The sequence below is a fragment of the Parasteatoda tepidariorum genome, chromosome 3 (assembly GCF_043381705.1).
Source record: "Parasteatoda tepidariorum isolate YZ-2023 chromosome 3, CAS_Ptep_4.0, whole genome shotgun sequence".
In the NCBI taxonomy this organism is placed as follows: domain Eukaryota; kingdom Metazoa; phylum Arthropoda; class Arachnida; order Araneae; family Theridiidae; genus Parasteatoda; species Parasteatoda tepidariorum.
This window is the reverse complement of record NC_092206.1, coordinates 38,616,253-38,640,085: the sequence shown is the minus strand read 5'-3', so window position 1 is coordinate 38,640,085 and position 23,833 is coordinate 38,616,253. Positions and strand designations below refer to the sequence as shown.

At 27.6% G+C, this 23,833-nt stretch overlaps 1 protein-coding gene across 1 annotated transcript in view; it reads right to left on the bottom strand.

Annotated features, from left to right (window-relative positions):
• Window positions 1-23,833, bottom strand: part of LOC107447383 (protein O-mannosyl-transferase Tmtc3) — a 133,041-nt gene that overhangs the window by 4,729 nt on the left and 104,479 nt on the right. The window contains exons 13-19 of the mRNA XM_043039139.2: window positions 19,757-19,891; window positions 17,868-17,950; window positions 14,409-14,481; window positions 10,761-10,847; window positions 9,320-9,393; window positions 3,819-3,939; window positions 628-729 (exon numbers count right to left, since the gene is read on the bottom strand). Coding sequence (XP_042895073.1) covers window positions 628-729; window positions 3,819-3,939; window positions 9,320-9,393; window positions 10,761-10,847; window positions 14,409-14,481; window positions 17,868-17,950; window positions 19,757-19,891 — 675 coding nt within the window. The remainder of the gene's footprint in view (window positions 1-627; window positions 730-3,818; window positions 3,940-9,319; window positions 9,394-10,760; window positions 10,848-14,408; window positions 14,482-17,867; window positions 17,951-19,756; window positions 19,892-23,833) is intronic.

The following is a 23,833-nucleotide window of genomic DNA, read 5'->3' as shown; positions in this document are numbered from 1 at the left end:
AAAAAAACCGCTGAAAAATAAATCTGAATTTTATCTTCCAAACACTCAGAAAAACAAAATCCAACAACTTGGTCTGATGAAATTATCGTTAATATCGTCAATAATGATAATGAATCTAGCGAAGATGATGAAGACAGTGATTATTAAAATCAACATATAAAAATCTCTCATACAGATGGACTAAACGCTATCGAATGTACTATTGAATATATAGAACAACAAAAAGAGGAGACACCAGCCTTCCTGTTATCCCTAAAAAAGGCGAAACATAACTACAGAAAAGCGCCAAAGTTATGTAGAACGAAAAACGATTAAGGACTTTTTTTAAGGAAAAATTATTTAATTCTCGCAAAGTATGCTTTTTAAATGTTTTTAAGTAAGCTTTTTAATTATAATATGAATTGCATGTGGTATACTCGTATACATTTTGTATTTCTTAAAAATATTACATTTATACCTTCTCTTTTTCTTTCCGTTTTTATACTCTTCGCCTTAACCGAGTTTTTCAGTTATCCGAGTTTGCTGTGGTCCCCATTAACTCGGATAATCGGGACTCTACTGTATATATAATGTTTGGTTTTTAGTATAAATTTAAAAAAGGAATTTCTAAAATTAACATATACTCACCAGCAGAAGTCTGCGAAGAAAAGGGATGGCTTCCATCGGACGACCTGCGTCCGAAAGTAAGAGTGCCAAATTGAACAGCGCACTTCTAAAATCTTCACGTATCTAAATGCAATTTCTACATTTAAGTACCTTTTTTCTTCACAAAAAAAAAATAGTTTTGCAATTATTTCATATTAAGTAAAAAATGTGAGCAGTAAATTAAATGAAGCTATTAATTTTAAAAACTGATTTATACACGCCACTGTTGATTGATATTCTCATTACGTATTGATCATCAAGTTATTTTTTATGATTAACCTGCATTCAACGTATTTTTTCTTCATAATTTGTTTGTTGATAAAAAAATATTTATCATTTTATCAGAGTCAAAATTTTAACAGATGTAAATATTAGCAAATAAATGTTACTGCGCAAGATTTCAACAATTTTTTTTTCTTCAATACTATACGAAAATCTAGCTGATAAATTAATATGTTACTCAATTCTGTACCTTAAAAACGTAGGTGGAAACTTTAGTGGACACAATTAATTCTTGATAGCCAGATCATTTAGTTTATAATTTTTTTTAATTGTTAGCCCTTCAGCTCTTTCGTTGCACAGATGACTTTTAAATTAGTCTTAACTGATTATTCAGAAATCGAAAATGTTATTTCTGTGTTTCTAAAAACAGTGAAATAGAAATAAAATGAAAAATACTCAATTTTAAGGAGTGAAAATAAATTTCGAATACAGGTACTATATATAAAATTAACTACTTATGATGTACACTCCCATTACCTCTCAAGCACTCATAAAATACACAGGACATTCCAACATATGTTTATATGGTTAAATATTATTTAAAATAGAGAAAACAAAACTTTCGATTTTCTTTAAATATGTTTCAAACAGGGATATATCGAGAAATACAAACCATATTGAGAAAATAAAAATAGACTTATTTGATATTTTAAAAAGTTTATCTAATGATAATCAACTCGAATTCCACCTCTTCTACCATCAAACTAGATTGCAGCTTTCGGGAGTTGCTTTAGCCTCAGTGTATGATGTGTGTTGGTGAAGTTTGGTCTCATATTGGAAAAGTTATTTTTTTAAATATCAAACATATCTTTTTAAATTTTCTTAGTGTCACGTGAATTTCTCGAGGTCTATTTTAAACAAGTCCCCCCCCCATTTTAATTTTGCAATTATAGTTCCTTTGAACCGAAATATAACAACATGTATGTCGAATTATACTCCTTCTAGAAAATCCAAATCTGCAATAAAAAAAAGGCTTTCTATTTAAGACTTTGAAGCAGCAAACCTCACCCCCTAGGTTGAGAATGGGGAATCGAATTCATTAAGTGGATCGTTTGAATATGTTTCACTCTTGTATTTTGAAATTTTTGATCCAATGCGTATTTTCCAAGGGTGTTCGGGTTGAATATCGCAAGGGCAAAAGATATCCCACGAATGACACGAAAAATGTGATAATGAGCACACTCTTTTTAACATGCAAATCTTTAGAAAATAGAATTACTAATGTAAATATTTTTCATGAATGATATCTTATAATTAAAATAAAGAGGAATATCATTTTTAATTTAATTTAATTTTAAAGCAAAATCTTCAAATGAGCAAACACTTATTGCGCTAGGGTCGGTTTCAAGTTTAAAAAAAGTAACCGACGTGTTTTGTTTTGTTTTTTTGAAAGATGCCATGTTGCAAAATTAATAATAATCAGCACATGCGATTGTATATCCGAGCGAGATTTTGGCCTAGNAAAGCATAGATTTTCTTACAAAATGACTGATAACTAAAAAACTAATCCAAATTTTTGAAAAAGAAAAAAAATACTTCTTCATTATGTCAAAACACAATTATGTGTCGAGTTTCGAGCCTGGGCGAGGCTTCTGGGGCGATATATTGTGATTACAGACACACACACACACAGCCGCTTTTATTATTATGTATAGATGTATAGATAGAGAAAACAAAACTTTTGATTTATTCAAAATTGTTTCAAATTGAGATATATCTAAAAATACATGTAATATTGAGAAAATAAAAATAGACTTATTTGATATTTTAAAATTTTTTATCTAATGACAACCAACTTGAATTCCACCTCTTCTACCATCAAACTAGATAGCAACTTTCGGGAGTTGCCTTAGCCTCAGTGCATGATGTGTGTTGGTGAAGTTTGGTCTCATTGGAAAAGTTATTTTTTCAAAATATGAAACAAATTTTTTTAAATTTTCTTAGTGTCGCGTGAATTTCTCGAGGTTTCTATTTTAAACAAGTTCCTCCCCCCCCCCATTTAAATTTCGCAATTATAGTTCCTTTGAACCGAAATGCAACAACATGTCTGTCGAATTATACTTCTTCTGGAAAATCCAAATCTGCAATAAAAATATGGCTTTCTATTTAAGATTTTAAAGTAGCAAACCTCTCCCCCTTGGTTAAGAATGGGGAATCGAATTCATTGAGTGGATCGTTTGAATATGTTTCACTCTTGTATTTTGGAATTTTTGATCCAATGCGTATTTTCCAAGGGTGTTCGGATTAAATATCACAAAGGCAAAAGATATCACACAAATGACACGAAAAATTTGATTATGAACACACTCTTTTTAACATGCAAATCTTTAGAAAACAGAATTTCTAATATAAATATTTTTCATGAATGATATCTTATAATTAAAATAAAGAGGAATATCATCTTTAATTTAATTTAATTTTAAAGCAAAATCTTCAAATGAGCAAACACTTATTACGCTAGGGTCTGTTTCAAGTTTAAAAAAAGCAACCGACCCGTTTTGTTTTTTTGAAAGATGCCATGTTGCAAAATTAATAATAATCAGCACATGCGATTGTATATCCGAGCGAGATTTTGGCCTAGCAAATATTTTGTCCAGGCGATACTTCGGCCGCGAGATTTTGTCCAGGATTTCGGCAGCGAGAATTTGTCCGATACTTAGTCCCGGAATTTTTCCTGCTACATTTTCATACATTTTGGGCAGGGAATATAACCGTGCGTGCTACACATACAACGATTACGATTCATAAACTAAACTTTTGAGTGAAAACTATTTATAGGAAGAATCCAGTTAAAATCAAATACTGCTTGGCAATTTTTTTACACTACTTTATTATTTTAAAACTTTCCTAGTCTTTCTGGTGTGAACATAGTTTAAAAGTTATGTTATTACCTGCACTGCTTTATGAAACCATTTTTCCGCAGAAGTTATATTCTTCTCATCCATTGCTAGCATTCCTAGGTTGAAATATACTCTTTCGTTGGCGCTTTTTCGGCGAAGTAAAATGTTAAGCCTAAAAATAAAATATTTGTTTCAAAAAACAAAATTAAGTTTATAAAAATAAAAAATAACTAATTACAATTTTAAGGTGTAAAATACTCGTAATACTAATAAAATACTCGTATAATTTCAATATTAAAATTAAAATACTCAAGGCTTGAAATTTAAGTCATAATATTTTTTAAAACAAATGAGATTTGAAGGAGCATGTGTATTAATTTCAAGTTTGAAATGATTTCAATATATATATATTTGCATATGACTTAAATCTAATTAAGGAGACAAAGTAACAATTTAATATAAATAGACGTTACAAAGGAGTTAGATTTTAAATTGAAATCCCGTGTATTTATTAATTACATGTTTAAGTTACAATTTTCCGGATTTCAGAAAATTTAATTGTCTTATAGATATTGAAACTGAATTTTCAAAATATGATTATACGGTTATCATGTCTACTTATCTCTCTCATTAAATTTTAAGCTAACAAGGCTCTTTGTGTCAATTTTACAAGAATTTGTTATAAGAATCAGCAATACAAAAAGAATACGTTTTAATTCTTTTTCCTCAATAGTATTAAATATATTGTGTCATTGATCATTGCATAGTTAATTTCCTTGTTTGTAAGTGACTTATAAGCAAGGGTAATTTCCAAATGGAAAATAAAGTCAACATGTTTCATGAATCCAAAACACGACATCCACCCACGGTCTTCTTGTCTACCACGGTTACTCTTGTCTTTTTTCTCTCTCCTTTTTTTTGTCAATTGCTTTCCAGTTTCTAATTTTCGTCATTTATGTGTCTTCCAGGGTGCTCAAGAAATTTATATTTTTTCGATTTCTTTTATGAAACAAATATAAATTAGCATTTTAAATATTCTTTTCGTTTCAGTTTGCGTTCATTTGTTTCATAGAATTTGTACTGTTTCATCTCTCTTTTTATAATAAGTAGTAAAGTTTAAAAAAAGTTTTTCACTTACAGTTAATAATAGACTACGCAGAAATAAATTGATAACAAAGACAATAATAAAGTTTTTAGAAGTTTAAAAAGTGGCCGTTTTTCTAGAGTTAATTCTTACTTTATTTTCAAGATGAAAATTAATTTTATTACTTTATTTTAAACGGAATTTCACAAGAGTATATTAATAAAAGTAATGCTAATGTTTTCAGACTGTTTTCTTAATGATTCAAATTTATATTTCCTGTATTATTTGCTAAGTAATAGGGATGGTTGAGTTTGCTAAGTAATAGAGATCGTTGAGATTAGAGAGTTATCTCATTTGATTCGTAACCTTCCTAATTTATGCATTTATTTTGCTATCTTTATATCTCAAATATTTCTTTTATATAATTTTACTATAACATTTACCAAACATATAAAAACAAGGATTTTCTTAAAAATTTATTCCAATGTTTTTCTGGCCCCTACAAGCCGAAGTTATCACCATTTCACTACCAGATTAAATTTAACGTTAATCAAAATACTGATCTCTTTCCGACAGGCTAGAGTGCTCACATTCAAACTGGAGCTTAGTATATGATATTAATGCAAACTATGGTTATTTCCGAAAATGGCGCAAGCAATATTTGTCTCGATTTTTGTCCACTTTTCTACATAACAAACCAAATACCACAGAACAAAAAGAAAAAATAATAAAATTTTTAAAAAAATTGCGATTGGAATAAGAATATGATAATTTTACCTTTATCAAATCAAAAATGAAAACGCGTAGTGTGTGTAACAGTCGTACGCTGTAAAATATTCCTCATCAAATTACGGTAAATACCATCACTCGAGATGCCGGTACTTTTTACCATAAAATCCTTATTTACCGGAACTGGTAACGGAAAAAAAATCGGTTGTACCATAATTTTTACAGTAATAATTATTAAAATCACTGAATATTAAAATCACAGAATCCCTCTAATAAAATAAATATTACAGCAATCATTAGATACTGTATAGAATTACACGCTAAAAAAGGATTTTGTGATAAAATGAATTTTTCGGCTAATGCACCCTAAGTGCTGGTAATTTATACCTTAGTTTGATCCGTAATTTTTTACTATGGGATAAACTTCTGCAAAACTAAAATAATTTTATCCTTTTTAGTATGCTTTAAAAAAGAAGTACTTTATTTAAATAATTTTATTTATTATATTCTTTAGAATTCATTTAAACCAAATTGAATACTCCCCGATTTTAAAGAAAGTTTTAAGACACTGAGGATCCAACTAAGAACATCATTTTATTACTGCTTTCAATATAAAGAAAAGATTTCGAAAAAAACTTATTTTTGCCGTCTCAAATTGATGAATAACTAAAAAGATCGTCACATCATCTATGTCGAGTTCGTAAATAGAATTGGAAAAACGAATTCAAAAAATAAATTCAAAAATTGGTCTAGGCGTACTTGTCCTACGTTCATTTCATATTGCTATGTTATCAGTTCTTTTATTCTGAATGTGTTTTTTAAGTGCTATAACGAGTAATTGGACACTAGTATTTTGATATTTCATTTTGAACCATGTAGTTGCTAAGCAACGACAGAATAAATATTTCAAGTCGCTCTTTTTACAGAGAAAGAATTTGAAAAAAAAAATTTTAATAAATATTGAACATGAACTTTTGAATGTATGTAACAACTGTGAAAGTTTTGAAGGAATTCTTAAGAAATGCATAATCATATTTTACTTAAATAGTTTGAAAGAATTTTGCAGAAGTTGAATAATATAAATATTTCATTTGCATAGAAATGCAGATTCGAGAAATTTTTATTAAGCGTAACGATGAAACATAAGAAAAAGACGATGCTTTCGAATTGAAGTCTCTGTTTTTTTATACCTTTAAAATTTGATGTATTTCTGAGAAATAAATAAATAAATTTTTTAGGTAACCATTTTTTTAAAGAATGCTAAAATTTTGAAAAATATAAATAATATTTGTAAACATTTTAGATATTAAAATTGGCATTTGTTTCAGAAAATAAAAAATATAGTTTTAAATGGAAATATTTTGATTATTTTTTATGTGAGGTATTTCCATAAAAATCGTAATCTCGTTTTTTTTCTCATTAAACAAACGAGTTTTCATTTCATTCAAAAATTTAAAAAAAACAGCGCCTAAGGAAAAAACATTATTCCCAATTTTGTCCATTTTCTGCCCAAGCGATAGCATACGTGTTACGTATTTTGTAATGATGTTAATTAACAATCATTTTCGGTGCTTTTTGTGAATATAGGTTTCTATTAAAAGAGGTCTTAATGTATATCTTGAAATTTCATGTCAATTATGAACACATTATAGCAAATGTTTAAAAACAATAAACGTTATGAGTCGCAAATTAGTATTTAACGATAGAAAACCGCTATAAAAATATGTGACGTCATTTTTGAAAGTGAAATAAGTCCAGTTTTTATTTTTCGGATTTTCGAGGCTTTTATGGGTTAATTTTTGAATAAATTAATATAATNTGACAATCACATAGTCGCTTTGGTGAATGTCCGAAATATTTATTACATCCGATTTGATATTAATTTATTCGTGGATATAATTACATTTATTCGATATTTTACTACTTACAGACGATAGATTAGAACAAACATCAGTGTTTGGAGTATTGGGCAAATATATACCGGGCAATGGCACTTGACTTTAAAAAAACGTCAGTGCAGGGTAAAAACATCAGTATACCGGACAAATGTATACCGGGCAGTGGCACTTGACCTTAAAAAAACATCGGTGTAGGGTATACCGGGCAAATGTATACCGGGCAATGGCACTTAACCAGACCTAGTATGACTAGAGCTTTGGTAAGTGTCCGAAATATATACTAGGTCTAGTGCCACTTTTGCTATAGCTTAAATATTTAAAAAAAAATTAAACAAAGCGTTTGAATCAATTTTAAACTGATAACGAAATTATTGCTTTAAAATTAAAAAAATAATAATAAAAACTGCGCCAGATAAGAGTAAATGAAGTAGTTGCTTTATACAGCGCATGTGCGGAAAAAATTTTTAAAAAAATTATCCAGGTGCATCTAAAAGTGGATGAATATCCCAAGACACCAGATTTATCAATATGGTTGATTAATTTTGAAGAAACATCAAAAACTATAATTTAATAAAACATCAAAATGCAACAATGACTATTAAAATCGCAAAAAGAACTACTTTTTAGCTCCAAATGGACTTATTCTACCTCATAATAAAATGAACTTATTCTATCTCTAAAAATAACGCCTCATTTATCGAATCACTACTGAGAAAGGTGAGACTTAAAACTGAAATGGTCATGTGACTGCCGTAGCAAAAAGAGATTGGTTGAAAGGTGATTGTTACAAATTTCAAAAGGAAATTAACAGATTTTATTATTTTTTATCGTACCCTTCTCATTTTTGATTCTGAAAGTTTCGACAGCGTGTTTGTTGGTAGCGTTTTGGTTTTGTCATTTACTTACAATCCCCTTATGTGCATACATATTCTTATTAATTTTTGATAAACATTTTAAAAAATACATGTAAGAGGAGACTATATAAAACTAATATAGACCTTTTCTTTCTTGTATATATGCAAATAAGGAATTAAGTAAACAAATTACGAAGTAGATAAAAAATACTCTTTTATTTTAATTTAGTATTGACAACTACACATCATGTCTTCAACTACTTTGCTTACTTAGGAAAAGTCACGAACTTATCTTATTCAATAAAACTTTCAATAAAGAAACAGATTATAGGAACCTTGTTTTACTTGGAACTTTGTTATGGACACATTGAAAAAAACCAGAGTGCACGAACTTAGTTTTTATGCAGAAAGAGACATATTGAAGAAAACCAGAATTCACAAATTTTGTTTTTATGTAGAAAGAGATGTATCACACTCATCAAGCATTTGTAAATGAAGATTATTATATGTTTAGCTCAAAAACTTCTGAGTACAAATTTCAAAAATATAGGGTAAACCAACCAGTGAAGGAACACTACCCAGTGAAGGAACATTTCATATATATTGATTAAAAATAAGAATTTGAAAGTTTTTCTTTAGATTGATTGGTAACAACAGCTTACTGCCGAACAATAGGAAGTCATATATCAATGTTTTGGATTACTTGGTCGAATAGACTTCTCTACTTGTTATTTGAACCTCCAAAACTTTAAAACAATATTATGTAAGTTCTCTTCAATTTTTTTTTTATAATTTGCAATTAGTAACAAATATGTTGACACTGTCATTTAACTAAAATTTTAGAATTTTGAAATTAATATGATTTTTTAAAAGGCAAGCAAAGCGTAAGTGTTCCTCCACTGGTTAGTTTACCTTATATATATTTAAATACTTAAATTCGTAGTATATAAAAAAATAGAACTCACAGTATAGTAAAAAAATATATACCTCTCATAAGCGACTTTTCTTAAATTTCTGATTCCATTTTCTTGTATAAGTATTGCTGAATTTAACAATGCTTGCTGTCAAAAAAAGAGCGTTTTTTAGTAAATTTTTAAAAAATTGTCGCCATAAAATCTGTAGCTTGATGCAATAGCAACTAATTTTAATATTTAAAAATATTGATATTCTACGTATTTAATATTTAATTATCTTGGAAAAAGTTTCCCATAACACAGATTCACGAAAATGATAATTTTTCTTTTGCTTTTAAAGTTTGATTTAACTTTTTTTTCATTGAAGTTAGTCAATTTCTTTAAGTCTATAACATAGCCTTCCGTTAGCCAAACATGAGCAAGCAGCTAACCCATATATTCAGCGTTCTATGTTTAACCATGCCGAGAGGATGTCTCCAAGATTGATGATTTAAAAAAATCATTAAAAGAAAAATGAGTACCTATAGAGGTTTGCGATTTTCTACTTTCTGCGATAGGTTTGGAAAACTAGAGATTTATTCTGGTCAAATTTTAAAATTAGCTACAAAGTTCATCTATAGATGGTGCTAGCAACTGAGAAGGACTATAAAACAATGTATAATAAATAGCAACAGCCTGTCACAGTCAGAGGATAAAATTAATAGATGACTTGGCAAGTATATCAGATTTGTCTGGTATGCAACAGAAAACGCTGTCATTTAATTTTTATAATTAGCATTATCATCTATATATAACACATAATTTTTATGTCTCCAGACTTCTAAACCCATGACGACCGACAAACCCTTTGATGCAGATGGGATGCCGTTGTTTCTTTTATACATTTTTTTCTCTGACACTTTAATAACAAGCAAAAGTATATTTTGATATTTTTTCATTATAAAAAACAATCGAATATTTGTTAAAAAATACTGTCAGATTACCAAAATTATATTTGTGCTAAAATATTAAATCCAAAAAAAAGTAGTTTGAAATTTATTTTATTTGTATTCAAAAATTTATCTATTGATTTTGTAAACTAAAGAAATTTCTATGATGAATAACTGTTTCTCTTAGATCTAAATAACTAAAAATAAGCGCAAGTTCAAAACATTTTTATTTGGAAGTGAGCTGTATTTGGAAGATTATATCTTTAACGCAGAAAAAGACACCAGTGTTTCATGTTGTATTTTATGACCATTAATTATTAAAAATGTTAAATATAATATTTTTCACTTATTTTTTCCAAAATTAACACAAAATTAAAAAAGAATGAAAAATATGTTTAATTAAGATTCTGAGTGAAGTGTTTATAGCGGAATGGCTGCGTATGCAAGTAGAATTTTGGTTAGTTTCCGTTACAACTCCGCAGCTCTCACCCTGATTGTGCTACTGAGACCTAGAAATCAATTATTAAAAACGGTTGTTCTTGCACTAAGCTTACAATTTTTTTAACTATTATAAAACTGTAATACCTCATGTTCCGGATTCAATTTCAGTGCTTTATCAAAATAGAAAAGAGCTTGATCCATTTTCTTTTGTTCAAGAAAAACAACACCTAACTAGAGAAACATTTAATCATGCAGTTTGAGACATAACAGTTAAGCATACATCTACTACAAAGATCACTTAACTTCTAAAAAATTATAAATCGAATTGAAAATATAACCAAATCAATGCATTAGAAAACATCCAGTGGATGTTTTCTGATTCATTGCAATCCATGAATAATAAGTAGATATTTATCTAATAAATTCTAAGAGTAAATTTCAATTTGTTTATTATAATCTTTCATTAAGTGAAATAAATTAAAGTTCTTGGTAATGACTGAAAATTTGCTATGTATAAAGCTTCTGAAGCTATGGATATGAAGATATGGATCAAAATGTGGTGGTGTAGTTAAATTGTGAGATCCCTGTAAGGCTGTATCGTAATATCTTTTTCACTCCGAAAAACTAATATCCATAGTTTTTAGTTTTGTCTTATTTAATTATTTATTTTTTAATTTTATTATTTGTCTCTTCACAAAATTTAGCATCAAAAAAGCAGTTTTCAACGAAAATTTTTCGTTGTTTTTTTTTACCTTAATTTTTGCCGTCAAGCAACTCAGTTCAATTTCTAAAAGTTCTTCCCAAAATTTAGTTACTGAGAGCGTTCTCTTTCAAATGTAGTTTCTTGTGCTTAATTTGAGATTAACTTGTTTTTGCTTGTTTTAATAGATTTTAAAGCATTGAAAATAAAAATATTTCTCGATTAACTTTTCCCGTTTGAGTGCGTTTTAAATTTTTTTAAACAATCTTCGATTAACTTTTGTGACTGATTAAAAGATCAATTCTGAATTTTAAAATTTAAACTGATTGATATGAATTTGTTATATTAAGAAAAAATTCAAGGAGGTTAGAAAAATCGGTGAAATTCTATTAAAATCTCTAAGCATGACTAAACAATTTTTTAATACGAACAATAATATAAATCCAAAACACATAATATCTTTACATAGTCGTGGGTTAATTCAAATAAAAAAGGAATGTCTCTTAGAAGAAATTTGAGAAGCTCTCGTCTAAAACAGTTTGGGAATTTAATTGTATTTACCACATAAATGGTTGAAGCTTTTCTTGCATATACGGATCCCACGATCCCTATATTTCTTTTAATATTCTAGCAATTATTAATAATCTAGATTTATTTTAACAATTTTTTAACACTGTTTTCTGCTTGATTTTATTAGCATTGACGTTTCTTTTTGGCGCTGTAAATCTGCCTTCAAATCTCCAAAGTTGTATTCTACATTTTACCCAATCTTAAATACGATTATTTTATCACCACACAAGTGGTTAAATTATAAATTTTCTTTTGTAAATAAGGATCCCATGACTCCCAGATGATACTCTTTTAATTTACCCAAACTATTTTCTGTTTGATTTCATTTGCATTGAGTATGCGCTAACGTTGCTTTTTGGCGCTGTTTAGCTAACACCAGATCTCCAACATTTAACTATACATTTCACACTATCTTAAATTTGATTATAAAAATTGAAATTTTTATAAGATATACACTCATTTGATTCTTAATCAACAAAGTTGTTACTGAAAGTTGTGTCTTAAATTTATCGGACATAGTCACTGAAGTAAAGTGAGCAAAAAATAAATAAACCCTCTCGAATAACCTTTAATCTAATGATCAGATCTTCAATTTCAAGGACTCAATCTTAATGCTGCGAGAAGATGATCTCAAATATGATAATTAATTAGTGAAGACGATATTTCAAGTTACGAAATCAGACACAAAAACTTGCTTTCTCTGAATAAACATACTTTTTTTTCGAGGTATTCGGATTTCTAACTCCCAAAATATAGGGAGTAGCCGCAATCTAGGAAATGTGATCCCAATAGTTTGGTCAGGAGAGCGTTTCAAAGTTTAGATTTCTTAATGTTAATTTTACTTTTTACGTGTTTCCCCATAAGTGATACCCCAATTTTTAAGCGAATAAAATTTTTTTGCATGCAATGGTAAAATTCTTTTATCCAAAGATAATTACAGAAAAATATAACTTATAGTAAATTTTTATCTTTTATTATTTTATTTAATAATTTATTAACTTATTGTTTATTTAATAATTTATTAAATTATTAATTTATTTAATAATTTATTAAATTATTATTTTACTTAATAATTTATTAAATTGTTATTTTATTTAATTTATTAAATTATTATTTTATTTAATAATTTATTAAATTATTATTTTATTTAATAATTTATTAAATTGTTATTTTATTTAATAATTTATTAAATTATTTTTTTATTTAATAATTTATTAAATTATTTTTTTATTTAATAATTTATTAAATTATTTTTTTATTTAATAATTTTATTTAATAAAAATTTTAATTGAAAGATATACAATTTTTTACATCATTTTAAAGAATGTAATTTTACATGGTAAAATACAAAATTTAAGCGAATCGTTAGAATAGTTTCTGAGAAATCAAATGTTAAAAATACGGCTCAAAAATACGACCAATTTTGTTCAAATTTTGTATTTTGTTACGAAAAATTACATTCTTTAAAGCGATGTAAAAAGTTGCATACCTTAAAATTCAACGATTTTTCGAATATCATTAAATAAAATAATAAGAAAAATATAATGCTTATTTAAAGTAATTTTTTTGCGTGGAATTATCATTGAGCTAACGGATTTTACAATTGCGTGCAAATTCTTTTAAATTCGCTTATGCGGCTATGTTTTGGGGGTCAGAAATCCGATTACACCAAAAAATAGGTGTGTTTATTCAGAGAAATTACGCTTTTGTGTCTGATTTTCAAACTTAAAATATCGTCTGCTCTTATTAATTAGCATATTTGAAGTCGCCCTCGAACCATTAGGATTGAGTCCTAAAATGTAAAGATCTGATCATTAGGATCAGAAGTTATTTAGGGGGATCTGTTTTTATTTTGAGCACTGTACATTAAAAACACGTAACATTTTTACTACGTCAATAAATCAACGACAAATTACATCAAGTTAAAGTTTTACATACATTATTTTTCAGATTTAATTTGGGAAGAATTTTCCATTTTCTTCGCCATAATTACGAAATTTTATTTTGAATAGCTAAGTTCTTATGTACTCAATTTGAAATATGTAAAAAATAATTTGGTATACATTTATTTCCATCAATGATTTTATTTACTTTTATTTGATACGAAGATCTACCCTGAATTAATTTTAACTGTAAAATTAAGTATTTGGAATTGAGTGTTTTTATTAAAATTGTTCAATAGTTTTAAAATAACTATTTCTTTCTTAGTTACTTCTTTTCATATTTTCAGAGTTTTTACTCACTAGACTTTTAAATTAGCGAATAAAATTTACTCTTATTTCTTTCATTAAACATCTGAGTGAACGGTAAAATATTAAAAAAGAAAAATTGATCATTTTTAACATTTTCAAAACTATTCTCCATTTTATTCCTTTCAAAAGCATGCATCTTCAGTAGAAATGTTTATTTCAATTTGTTTGTGGCTCATTTTATTTAGACATTCTGAACAAAACGAAAGTTATGACTTGGTTTACATGAAATAAATGATCTTAAAAGCAAAATGTATAAAAATATGTTCTTACATTATAATAAATATCTGGATCTTTTTTATCGAAATGAAGAGCTTGTTCGTATACTTTTTGAGCTTCTTGAGTTCTGAAAATATTACAGTTCATGAATTATATTATTTTTATCTAAGTAATTATAATTTCAAATACAATTTAGAAGTAGAATCTTTATTTCTGAATAAAAATTTCAGCTTTTATTATGCATTAGTTTGAATTTACATCATAAAACTCAAATTAGTTTTCTCGTTAATATTTATTTATTCTGCATACCTTAAGCAAAAAAAAATTATTTCCAACATTTTAAAGGTCGAACTAGCGTTGGAAAATAGGCGCATCGAAATGTGGACATTTTTTTACTTCAAAATATTTCTAAGTTTTAAATGCATCGCTCCATATTTTTTACAATATGTAAAGGAATAATTTAGCTTCATATTTATGTCAAGGTATTTTTTTTAAAGTGTAGTTCAGTTTTTTTTAAATAAAGTTGACTACTTGCAAAAGGCGAGTTTCATTGTGCCCGATATTATGTAAATCCATTTGCAACTGAATTGAAAATTCAAAATATGACTTACATTGAAATATCTATTCTGGAAATTAAAAGCAAATTTTTAATTTAGGATAATAAAAGCAGTATAGAATTACTCTTTTATCGAATTAGGAAGTAAAATAATTTTAATATTTAAATTGTTAATGGTATAGATTTCAAATGATAAATGTGGGTTTATTTTATAAGCACTAAAAATGTTTTAAAGTTCTTATTATAAATAAAGTATTTTATTTTCAATGGAAAATTTGCATTTAATTTTTAAAGCATATATTTTGGTATTAGTCAAATTTTAATATTTGATTGAAATGTTAAATGGTGGCATTCGAATCATTTTTCTGAAAATAGTTACGTCATGGCAGCATTGATCTGCCAAATAGCTGCATTAATCTATTTCACAAATTAAACAAATTATGACTAATTATTATTTAAAAAAATTAGATACTTTTTAAATAGAAATGTTTTAATAAAGATATGAAGCTCAACTTCATAGAGTTAAAAAATTTGGAAAGCTGCAATAAAAGTTTTGCAGGTGGCATAAAGTAGAAAAATTTCTATTCAATATTTTACTGCTTTTCTAATTCTAGCTATAAACCTTTAAAATAAAATTTTAACTTCCAAATTGTTTCAAGTAATTTTTAAATTTTCTATCAATTAAAACATTTCAGCTTTTTCAAACCTTCCATCAGTTATTTTAAATACCTTTCTTTTTGAAATGGAATGTTGCAATAAAGGGAAAAACAACTTGAGTAAGGCACTAATCAAGTGCAGAAATAAACATACTAGTACTAGTTTTTTTTTAGTACAATCGCTTCAGTTCTGTAGGTTAGTGGTTCCCATTTTTTTTAATATGAAGCTATTAAAGATTGAACTCTATTGATGAACGGCTGAGACTTAATAAATAAATTTCATTAACAATTGAGAATATATAAATCAACAAAATAATCAGCAATTGTAATTTTATTATTATTATTAAAATATTTAATGATTAGGGGCAACAATATAAACCACAGGTTTAGAGCGGCATCTAGTCTATTTCTTAATTTGATTCAAGCGAATCCATAAACTGAAACACAATGAGCTGAAATACGGTTTTTATTAAAGAATGAGCAAAAAAGGACGAAAATAAACTTTGAGATTTGAGAAACCTACTTTTTCATTTTTGATTTTGGTTATTTTAATCGACCGAATTGTATTTTTTCATAAATGCATACCCTTTTCCTTATTTATTATGTAGCGTCCCGCAGTGAACTGATCGTAAAGATACGGTTCCCAATAGAGCACCAAAGTCAAGCTTCACTGGTTGCGGTCAGTAAGTGGGTGGGTGACCGCTTTGATCAGCCTGCGTAGAGACCGAGGTCCTAATTAAACTGTTTTACCGTAAAGTGCTCGACTTTGCGTGCAGATGGTCGGGCTACCAAAGCAGGGGATCCACCCCCTTTGCAGAGGATCAAAATTGCAATGGCATATCTTCGGATCATCCTCAGGGAATGTTCCCAGACCGTCGCCAGTAGCCCATTGTGCAGCTCTAGTGTGACGTAAATAAAGTACCTACCTGCCTCATTATATCTTGTTACTTAAAAAAACAAGCTTTTTTGTTGTTTTTTCTTAAAAAGTATTAAACTTAAATAACTTAAGGAAAATAACAGAATTATTAATTAAATAATGAATGATTAATTACATGTATATTAAATTGCAAATTGTAAAATTCAGGATTTTTTTTAAAAAAAGTCCTTATTCTCTGAACCCCTGCAATCTTTAAAAGGAACCCTAATATTCCGCGAACACCATTTGGGCATCGCTGCTCTAGACAAGAACCTTCCTCAGCGTCTAAACCACATTTTTCAGTGTTGAAGGAGTAAGAACTGAAACTATGTCTTCTCTCTTTCAACTTTAGTCTATATAGAGTATATATAGTCCAAACGTAGAGTCTACGTAGTACAAAGTAACTTATCATTTTGAAGAATGTTAGTCAATATGTAACAAGCTTCGAAAAAAAAAACGTTATGTTTTTCTTTACTTAAGATTATTTAATCAAGAACACAAATTTATGGGGAGTACAATCATCTAACTTTTGAAATTTCTTTTAGATGTTTTAGATTAAAAATCTGTTCTCGCAACAAGTAGTTACTAAATTAATGTCGGCATCTAGTAACATCTATTTAGCTACATAGAGTGAAAAAAAATCTGTTAAAATTAACCTACTGTACGGTAATTACATTTCTGGTTTAAAAAAATCATGTTGGTTAACAAAACCAAAATATATGATATTTAAACCTTTCATTTGGTAATTTTTTCGTTCATATGTTAGCGATTTGTCTGAAATTATGGATTTCAAAATTATTGTTCTTATTATCGCACATTTAATAAAAAATACAAATATGAAAGATAAATAAGCGGATTTTATGTCATGTTTTAAGGTATCATGAAAAAAAATTGCCAAATTTTACTGCATTTAGCAAATTTTTATATCCATATTATAAAACATTATTTTACGTTTAATTTTACTAAAATCATTACCGACGCGTTTCTGCAAAAATTACTAAGCTTTTTGGTGTTTTCCATATTCTTAAGGTTTTGACCATGCTTTTTTTCTCAGTATATGGCGTATCAAGAAATATTTGATTTGCTATTTAAATTTCAATTTAATCTAAGCTTCCGAAAAAAACTGAGCACTATTTTGCAAACCGCTTCATTTTTTGTAAACTAAACAATTACATTGAATAGATGTGTTATTTAAAATTTATTTTTAATTGTTTTACCTTCTTTTGTTTTAAATAAATAAGCCAAAAGTTAGTTTTTTGCGTCTTTAAAAATAAACAATTTAACTAAAATCCAAATAATATATGGTATATTAATCTTAGTTAAATTTGGCATAACAAAACCCATCAAAAGAAAGTTTTAAATTAATTTAATTCCATAAAACTCACCTGTTTAAACGGAGTAAAATATCACCTCGATTAATGTAAGCCTGTATATAATCCACTCTCATACTTATGGCTTGTTTATATAACTGAAAACAAAAACAACCAACAAAGAATTATGTAAATATGTGTATTTAAGACCATTAATATATAATTACTTATGCTGCGTCATAAGTTTGTAAACTTCGAAATAAAAATTTATTCAAAAATGAAAATGAGTAAGACTGCAATTTTTTGAAAACTGGTGTAATTTTCTTTTTATGAAAAGTAATATTTTAGATTGTTGCAAATATTAAAATTGTTGAACAGGGAAAAAATTGAAAACTAGTAAACTTAAGTAATGATACATTTAAATTTTAAAAATGGTAATTAAAAACCAATAAGATATTATTTATAATTAAAGTATCATTTAAAATAATGAATAGCTTTTAACACATTAAACAGCAGATTTTCTTTGACTAAATTTTTTAATTATCTTAAAAATTGCAAATTATTTTTATCCTTTAATATTCGAAAGTAGTAATTTTTTTATTACGAGCAACAACGTGCTATATCTTTACAGCAAAGCTTTTACAATATTTAGCAATAAAAGTAGTAAAATTCACTTTTTAAATAAATGTTAAATTGATATTCATTCAATATATTAATTTCTTGCCACAATTTTATAACCACTGCTTTATTAATTAAATTTCATTACAAGTAGGAGGGAAAAGGCTTAGCCCACATTTTGCAATAATATTTTTTATTTTTTTAACCTTATACATCTTCCAAAGTGGCATCATTTGACATCACATATTATGAGCTATCTGCTTACCTTATTACTTTTTACTTGACTTTTATTGATAATTTTGCTTACAGAAGTATTTTTATTTAAATTATAAAATAACATTTTTATTAAGGATTTTTTTACATCATTATTTTCTGCTCAAATTATAAAGTAATCTTAATATTAATGATTTCGCAAAAGTGTAAAACTACGATCAAACCTTCCTACTTGATGGTTTTCTCCCCTGTAAGGAATATTTGCGGAGATTTATTAAAGCATAAAACTCAATAATTAATTTATCTAAAAAATTTCCAAACAATAACTGTGCCATAAGAAATATTAAATATTTATTTACAAGCAAAAAATAATAAATCTGAACTGAAATTATAAGATGAATTTAGATTGTATAAATAAACTGAACTATCTGAAAATGAATAAGATATCTGGGTTTTTTTTCTTTCTTTTAATGTATGAAAACTTAACTTTATTTAGAAAAAAAATATTTATTTATTAAAAAATAAATTAAACTATCTTTACTTTTACCTGAGAAAACACTCTGGCTTTTAGTATACTGAAATAAGTTTTTAAAAAATTCAAGTTTTTTTTGTGTGTTAATAACAAATGGCCTAAAAAAGAAATCGCAACAAAATTGTAGATAAAATGAAATCACATATATTTTTTTCTTAATTTCACAAGCAAAAAGACTAAAAAAATGCTTGATTCTGATTGTGCTCATTAGCTAAATAAACGTTTAAATTTGATTTGCAATATTTTAGGAATAGATATATATAATGTATTGTATTGAACGTATTGAATAAAATACGTCAAAGTTTATTATCTCGCTTACAAATAGATTAAAAACAAAATGTAATATGTCACTTAATCCTTTTTTACCCTGATTCCATTCATCCTGAAATAGCCTAGTTGTATTCCAGCATATCAGAATGACGTTTCTGTATTATGCTTTCTTATATTTTCTCCCTTTCTTTTATTAGATAAATACGCTTGTTCTCATATTGTGAACAAAACAATTTTCGATTCTAAACAGTTTCATTATGGATATGAGAACATAAGCATATGAAGGAAATTTAAACTATCCGTTTGAAAATTCTTTAATAAAAATACTCACTTCATCAGCTTCTTCTAACCTTGAAATGTTTCTAGATATCAAATTGCCAAGATTTAAGAAAACATTCAGGTGGCTTGGAGCAATGCGGGTTTGATAAGATTCACCTGTTTTAGGACGTGGTAATAAGTCTTTTGCCTATAAAAATAAGACCACAATGATGTTGCTTATAAGTACTAAATGTTTTATAAATACTGTATATCACCAGTTGACAAAAATGCTGCAAATTTGAATATACTATTAATTAGCTGAAGGGGAATGTTGAACACGTTGTATAGCAAGTCGCAATATAGGATATTTAACTTCACGTTTCCTCAGTTCGCGGAGGCGGGGATGGCCTGGTTCGTAGGGCACCGGGCCCATCTCCTAGAGGTCGTGGGTTCGATCCCCGCCGACCGAAGACTCCCCGTGTAGTAAATAGTGACTGATGCAAGTTAAATCTGTCGTGTCTCAAAGTCCTCTATGTTCTCATAACAAATCATACCTCTGGGGGTTACTGATCCAGGAGTTTCCTTGTCTTCTGGATTGGTTCAAAATTACAAGACTACAGAGTTGAACATTAGTAGTCGTAAGCCCAAAATAAGGTCGACTGTTCAACGATGGTTGTAAAATATAATCGAACTAAGTATGTGATAGAAGTGCAACTTTTTTTAGAAGAAGTTGGTGAGCATGATAATGGATTCTTAAAAACTGTGTCTCTACGAAGTATAATCAAAATATTTATTAAGCATGTCATTGTTAGCTTAGCTGTGTCTAACTAAAACCCCTTTTCTCGACAGTTGTCTGGAGCACTGTCGGTGACCATGGCTACGAGATTAAACTATTTCAAGCAACACTGTGAGATAGACATGTAGGTATTCTCGCAAGTTTTGCCTCAGGACGTTATGAAAAATATCAAAAATTTTCCTCTTTTAAATGCTCTTTTACTTGCTTCCATAGCAACAGACAGTGTCAGACTCTGTGGCGAGAAAAGTATACATTTAGCAATTTATACTATACATAATACGTTTGGCAAATTCTTTTTATATTATACATAACTCTTAACTTTATGTGATTTTCGAAATCCCAAACACATAAGCCAACAGGCTTCCAAATTGCTTAATTAAAAATATTTTTTTATCGAACCTGAAAAATTCCTTAAATGTAAATCCAACCTTATTACATTTTAAATTATTGAATAAAAATTATTGTCTTTAAATACTACTAAAATGCCAGTAATTGACATAATGTTAAATGATTGTAATATATCACTCGGTGTTTAGTTACAATTTGTAGAATTCAAACATAGAAAATGTATTTTTGGTGTTGAATATTTGATTGAGATTATATTTCACCCACACAAACACATGTTAGAAATAAGTGATTTTTTTCCCCTCAGATCTAAATATTCATGAAAATTTTTGTCTTTTAGATTCTGGTAAACGTACAGTTAACTTTATTGTTCTCAAAATTTATTTATGGAGAATGTTTTTATTTGTACCTATTTTTATTTAGATTTGAGAAACTATTTAAGCCTAATAATTTTCTCTTTCAAAATAATTTTTGTTGTATTTTGTCTACAGTAGCTATGTTATATAGTTACGATTTAAAAAATCTTCAAATTTACGAAAAATCATTCAATGTTTTTCCTTTCTTTTTGTTTATCGTTTTATCGATTTCCTCTTTCTGCATTTCATTTTAAGAAAACAAATATTCTAAAAGAATGATATATGCTTCAAAAATATATGTTCTACCACAATGTGATTCTAAAATAAACAGACTTGTACCCTAGAGTATGCTTTTGACATATTTCAGCCAACGAAAACAAAAATCTTACATTTCAACAAGTGGAATTTCTCAATATTCAGATTTGCTTTTCTTATTTTGAAATTGTTTTGTGGTATGCATCCGCCTTTTTATAAGAATTTAAAACATTTCAGTTGTCATTGTAAATAGCAAACATAAGTTAAAAATCATGGATTTTTAAAGTATTTTTATTTTCAGAGAATGCTTCTAATAATATAAAATAAAAGACTATACAATACAATTCTATTTAATAAAATATACTGACTATTACGAAAATGAAATTCAATTTTTGAAAAACTGGAATAAATTGGAATATACAAAGATAAAAACTTGCTACGTTCTGCTTCGGTAACGAATGTATTTCTCACCAATTTTCATAACAAGTTGCAAAGTTCTTCAAGAGATTGACTTGGAAATTGTAATACAATGCTTTCAAAATAATCACCATTTGCTGCGATAACATTGTGTGGTTTGAGGGCAAAATTAACAAACCCACATAGAAATATTTCAGTGGGCGTATTTTAACCCACTTAATTGCTACAGAATACATTATTTTATTGTTTTGTCAGTAGTTGTACTTTGTAATTAGTTTAACATTTTTTTAGAATAAATTTGGTTTCCTCCGCAGAACGCAGCATACAGTAGGGAAGAGTGAAGTCAATTGTAAATTTTTTTACTTAACTATTTTTAACTAACAAAAAATCTAATTTATTATTAGTATTAATTGACAGACGAGTAAAGTAGACTATCCTCTACTAGAAAAAAAATAAATACCTAATTTTAAATGTTATTATATTAGTTATTAACAATTTCTGACAGTCGTGCACTTGTTACAATTGTCCCTACTTACAATTGTAATAGTTCATAAATTCAACTAAAACATAGTTAATTATACATATTATCATAGTTGTGATATATTTTTTTTATTCATCGTTCTTAGTAGTGATTTTAGTAGTGATATTTTAGGAGTAAAAATAATAATGAGCAGAGACCTAAAGGGTTAAGCTTTTAACTTTAAGGGGTTAAAAATTTTAATTTATGCTGTGAAAGGTGACAAATAAAATAATGCACATGCAACATAATATTTCGTTTTAAGGAAACTATTGGTGGTTCTTAAAGAGTTAAGTAATGGTTTGTAAACATAAGATTATTTATTTTCAGCTGTTACAATCGTCCCTTTACTTATTGTTACAATTGTCCCCAAGACGCCATTTCAGCTTCATTTGTTAAAAACAATGCTAGTTAATTAACAAAACTAATCTTTTTTTTAAATGTTAACTAAGGTGTCCACTGACATATTCGGTTAATAGTTTTTATTTGTTTAAACAAAATTACTTTGTTACAATATAATATTCTAATACCAAAAAAAGTACTTACGTAGCGTGAAAGTATCTTTTGTGATGTAACTCTTTCAAAAGTACATTTAAATGATTGCCAGCAGGGGTTTACATGTAGATTTATTAAATACCCCTTGTGCGCTACCTGGGAACCAAATCTAGGACCCGACCCCCGAAATTTTTGCTCTGTTACAATCGTACCCTGTTACAATTGACCCCACTCTCCCCTACATTTTCTTGCTCTTCCTGTTTTTCTTCAATTAAATTTTCAATCGGGACACTTAGTTTTAATATTTTATAATCTAAAACTGTTGTTTCTCCCAAATTGCAAAAAATACTGTTTTAAATTCTTAATTACTTTGATTAAAATTAAACTAATTACAGCATTGTGTAATACAATAAAAGTTTTTAATGTTCGTAAAATGAATTTTAAAGGTAACTCTTTTTATTTTGATTACGGAAATAACCTAATTTCTATTGCTTTTTAAACTGTTGTTACTTTTAAAAAAAATCTTGATGCAGAGCATGTAAGAAGGCAAGATTTATTTCTGCTATTTGTATTTTTTTGCTACATTTAACTTAAAAAACCCTTTTGTATTTTCTTTGAGATTTAAAAGACATTTACCCTAAAATTATGTAATTAAGTTTTTTTCTTGAATTATTTTCACACATCAAGTTCCTCTTAATCCATAGACATTCGAATTTGTCATATTGCATACCATATTTTATGAGAAAACTTAATTTATATGGATTTTTCCAGTTATTTATTCTATTTTTTTGAGAAAAATATGACTCCTGTATAATTTCAGATAGGTATGAGTTGTTTGTTTCATAGATTTGTTGTAATTGTTGTTTCTAATGCTACTTGCCATACCAGCAAGCCTGCTTGGTGAAACCGAGCAAATTTAAGGCAGAGTGTGCGTTTCTTGTTTTTCAGTGGGAACTTGCTTGCTTTCGA